Source organism: Engraulis encrasicolus, chromosome 15, assembly GCF_034702125.1.
Source record: "Engraulis encrasicolus isolate BLACKSEA-1 chromosome 15, IST_EnEncr_1.0, whole genome shotgun sequence".
Classification (NCBI taxonomy): domain Eukaryota; kingdom Metazoa; phylum Chordata; class Actinopteri; order Clupeiformes; family Engraulidae; genus Engraulis; species Engraulis encrasicolus.
This window is the reverse complement of record NC_085871.1, coordinates 14,495,674-14,500,673: the sequence shown is the minus strand read 5'-3', so window position 1 is coordinate 14,500,673 and position 5,000 is coordinate 14,495,674. Positions and strand designations below refer to the sequence as shown.

At 43.5% G+C, this 5,000-nt stretch overlaps 1 protein-coding gene across 1 annotated transcript in view; it reads left to right on the top strand.

Moving 5' to 3' along the window:
• Window positions 1-5,000, top strand: part of ptprz1b (protein tyrosine phosphatase receptor type Z1b) — an 89,071-nt gene that overhangs the window by 44,544 nt on the left and 39,527 nt on the right. Inside the window, exon 3 of the mRNA XM_063217114.1 lies at window positions 4,197-4,376. Coding sequence (XP_063073184.1) covers window positions 4,197-4,376 — 180 coding nt within the window. The remainder of the gene's footprint in view (window positions 1-4,196; window positions 4,377-5,000) is intronic.

Here is a 5,000-nt window from a genome sequence, read left to right as displayed (position 1 = left end):
TTTTACTATTGTGAATGAGGGTACAACAGCAATATACAGTACACTGCCGTGCAAAACAAGAACGCAGTAACTCAAAATGGTCGAAAACATTTTTTTCGGAAATGGGCTCTACACTACCTAATTTGTCTTGTGTCAAAAAATGGTGGTCCAACACTGTCCCGTTTTAGAGAAAAATCATTTTGAAAGTGCAAAAAAAAAAAACAAAAAGTTACTGCGGTGTTGTTGAGTTACTGCTGCACTTTCCAATGGGAATTGGTTTAGGAGTAGACAGTAATACTAGCCAAGAACGCAGTAACTCCTGCAGTAACTCTATTTTGTGGCAGTAATACCAGCCAAGAACGCAGTAACTCTGTTTTTTGTGGCAAAAAGACACATAAATGTTGTTTTTTCGGTAGTTTTTTTGTGTGCATTTAAATTCTATCCTAAAAAAGCATTACCAGGAAGTGTCACCACCACTTTACCGACAACACAGTTGTCGCGCCATATAGAAAACTTTGAAGCCTTTTTTCTCAGTTTGCAGTTTTCAGAGTTACTGCGTTCTTAGATTGTAGGGCAGTACAGTCCACTGCTGCTTTAAAGCACTGCTGTGTGCTTTGGGTGCTGTGTGACTAACTGTGTTTACTGAGTGAACTCTGCATGAGTGTTGATGGCAGTTCATGTAGGCCTACCTACTAATATTGTCATACAAAACATAGCCTATATTCAGTTTCATGTGCTGTGAGTCAGACATAGTTATTGAGATTATGTTTTGGATACAAACATATGTGGCTCTGAAAGGCTTATTGTGGTATGGCTAATAATGTGCACCGCACTGTATGCATGTGTGCTCTTCTGAGGGTTTGTGTTTGCACTCGGTGTATCTGCTCAGAAGATGTGCTAAAAATCATGTACTATTGTAGATGATGGTTATATTTTGGACACAGTCAGACGCAAGATTGTTGCTGTCTGACCAATTGTGTGCACTATGGATGTGTGCATATTATAAGCATTTGTCAGTCAGAGAGATTCTTTTTTGGATACAGTCAAATGTAACTCCAAAAGGCGTATTGTTGTTGTTGCGTAAGTGTGTACTGTATGCATGTGAGGGTTTGTGTTTGCGTTGTGTACCTGCTCAGCCATGTGTGACCACTTACCATCTGCCCCACAAGACCGTCATCTGCTCTCCTCTCAGGAGGACACTCCTTTTCCGCCCTCTATACACCCCCCCTGCTCTCTCTCTGTCTCTCTCTCTCTCTCTCTCTCTCTCTCTCTCTCTCTCTCTCTCGCTCTGCTCTGTACATCCCTCTCTCATATACATCTCTCTATACCGTACATCCCCTCCCCTCTCTCTCTCTCTCTCTCTCTCTCTCTCTCTCTCCTTCTCTCTCTCTCTCTCTCTCTCTCTCTCTCTCTCTCTCTCTCTCTCTCTCTCTCTCTCTCTCTCTCTCTCTCTCTCTCTCTCTCTCTCTCTCTCTCTCTCTCTCTCTCTCTCTCTCTCTCTCTCGTCTAATCAGCTCTCCACACACTATCCATCAATTCTTTCTACATGTTGGCATGCTGACTGTCCACTGTCCTCCCCTCTCTCTCTCTCTCTTTTCTCTCTCTATCTACATTTTATCCATATAGTCTTTCTCTCTCTCTCTCTCTCTCTCTCTCTCTCTCTCTCTCTCTCTCTCTCTCTCTCTCTCTCTCTCTCTCTCTCTCTCTCTCTCTCTCTCTCTCTCTCCAGTCTAATCAGCTCTCCACACACTATCCATCAATTCTTTCTACATGTTGGCATGCCGACTGTCCACTGTCCTCCCCTCTCTCTCTCTTTTCTCTCTCTATCTACATTTTATCCATATAGTCTTTCTCTCTATATATATATCTCACTCTATGCACTCCTATCTCATTTCTCCTTCTCCAATCCTCTATGCAGTACCTTTCTCTCTCTCTCTCTTCCCACTTTGTGTACTCTACATCTCTCCCTCTCTGTCTCTCTATATCTTTTCTCTTTCCGTCTTTACATTCTCCTCTCTCACTCTCTTCCATGAGATGCACATATTTTTCACTGTTTATGTTTCTACACTGTCCTCCCTCTGTTTACAGATTAATTCTAAAGATGATACCTAAATATATAATTTAAGATTATACAATTATTATGATTATAGAAAACTATAAGGTTGTATAAGATTACATAATATATAGAAATCAGTAGATTAGTTTGTCTCTCTTTCTCTCAATGTCAATCACTCTCCGTCACTATACACACATTTCTAACTCCCTCTCTTCCTCTCTTCCTCTCTTCCTCTCTTCCTCTCTTCCTCTCTTCCTCTCTTCCTCTCTTCCCCCCCTTCTCCTTCCACCCACACTTCTCTACTTCCTGCCCTTCCTTCCATTGGTCTCTCCCTTTCTGCACCCCCCAATTTCTCATGCCTGTCTCTGGCCTCTGTGTGTGTGTGTGTGTGTGTGTGTGTGTGTGTGTGTGTGCGTGTGTGCGTGTGTGCGTGTGTGCGTGTGTGTGTGTGTGTGTGTGTGTGTGTGTGTGTGTGTGCGTGTGTGTGCGTGTGTGTGTCTGTGTGTCTGTGTGTGGCCTCGGGCCATTGTGTTCAGTGCCCTCCTGATGCTGATTAATGGTTAATTCCCCCATATTGTCTGTGTCACAATGGCTTCAGTCCTTCATTTGTTACAGTTACGGATGTACTGAAGTCTGATGGAAATCAGTTCAAACTGCTTCACACTGGTGTTTTGGACTGTCACATCACATCTCTGGGACTTGACATCTTTAAAAAAAATGTTTTTTTACGAAATTAATGACATTCAACAATGTAATTAATTATTATTCATTATGTATTGCCGTTGAAGCCCTTGGTACAATTGAAAATTCCAGAAGGTGATTTAATATGTCAGGTCGATGCCCTCAGTTTCTCAAATCACGCTGTTGTGCCAAGCTGGATAATCACCTTTGTTCCTCGAGTACTCTTGATACTTACTTGGTGATGAATTTCAAATTCCAGGAAGTAATTGGATTAAAGTGACCTCGGTTCCCCCCAACTTGTGCACCTGTGCTGAGTTAGAACATTCAGCTCTTGGCTTGGGCCACCTACTTTGGGCCATTCAATAGATACTCTGTTCTCTTGTTTGCCATTTTCTTGTTTCAGAATTTCGAGTTCCAAGAAGTAACTGAAGAAGTCACCACAGTTCCCCCCCAAATTGTGCCCCTGTTCTGAGTTGGGACATTTACCATATCAACATGTACTGTACTTAGAATCTGTCAGTACCTTCTCTGCGTCATTCAATACCCACACTCAATTCCTGTTTTCCGTTTTCCTGTCTCTCTACAACTGTCCTGTCACAGTAAAGGCATACAAAAAGAACAGACATGGCCACCATTATGATGAATTGTCATTTGCACACCTTAGTCAAGACCTGTGCCATCATGATGACTTAGGGCCTTTCCCATTACTAATCTACACCCCTATCCCTTTGCCTTCCTCTTGCCCCTCGTGCTTTCAAACAAAGCCGCAAGGTGTAGGGCTTGGAACGCAACCCCTATGGATTGGGATGCCCCTTCAACAATCACGGAATGACACTCACAGCTGTCACTAATTCCATGCATTAGGTTGATGTTAATAGCGATTGTTTTCATGTGCGTTTCACGGAGAAAAGGGCCATAAAACATTAGGACAATGTTAAACTTAGTGCAATGGAATAATTATTACCACTTTAAAACCGTCAATTGCGGCATAAATACTGAAACTTGTGTGCTGTTGTGGGTGCCGCGGCTTGCCGCCAATTTTTAAATGAATTCGCAATGCATTCAGGGAAACCTGTCGTAGCCCTCCGTTGCGGAGTCTGGTGTTGGAAAATCTCCGCGCGGAGGGGTGGAAAGCCCTTTTCCCTACCCCTACCCATCTGTCTGAACGTGAATCGGGATGCCACTACCCCTACACGTGGACGCGCAAAACGGAGGCAAAGGGGTTCGCGTAGGGGTTCACCCATAGAATTTATTTCTCTCCCCAGCAGTGTGGCATACCATGCACCTTTCATAAGCCATCCAAGGTATTCATGTGTAGGTGATGAATGGAGTTTGTAAGGACCTTACATGGTGCCGTCTAGAAAACATTGTACCAAATCAGTGACTCCTAGTGTACTGTGCACTAGTCCATAGTCCATACCTACTCTTCCTCCACTCAATACATATTCTGTTTTTCCATTTGCTTCTCTGTTTCCCTCAGGTACTCTAAACCAGCAGAACTGGCCCAAGAGGTACCCCTCGTGCAACACGGCCCGGCAGTCTCCCATTGACATCAATGAGGACTTCACGCAGGTCAAACTGGACTTCCAGAACCTGCTGCTGGAGGGCTGGGACCAGAAGACGCCGGACTCCACCATCATCAAGAACGATGGCAAGACAGGTATTGCATTGACTGAGATTTTGTCGTTATTGTCGTTACAGTATGTTTCCGGCATTTTTTTCCTCTAGTCAAAAATGACGAAAAAAAAAAGAGATCAGTTACAGCAGCTTTTCATTTTTGTTTCCCAACAATTTGATGTTGCTGGTATGGCTCCATTCAGAGGAAGTTCCAGATTTTTCCATGAGCTCCATGGAAACCAATTCTCAGGAAAGCAGCGTCATCAGTCTGAGGCATCTTGAAAATATAACCAAAATCAATCTATAATCTTTTCTTTAGGCTGTGAACAAACCAAAACAAACTAAGGAAGGTGAAAGCACAACCTCCTTGGCCAACGTAGTAAGACATTTTTTTTCCCATCTTGGGCAAAACCTGGTCACGTAATTTTTATTAATTACCAAATACAATCAACGCCTTTTAGCCTGTTAAAATTCAGGCTATTCGCCCTGGCCACCAAATATACCTGATTATGGCCCACGGCAGGCGTTCCGCTGTTTCCATTTCAGCCAGTCAAGGGCAGGGCAGGCTCTTATTTCACAGCCCAGCATGACACTGGGTAATTTCATTTCACCAACACTCGTTTGACCTCCTCAAGGGGACTTAGCCAATCTTCAAAAAGCAGCAGGT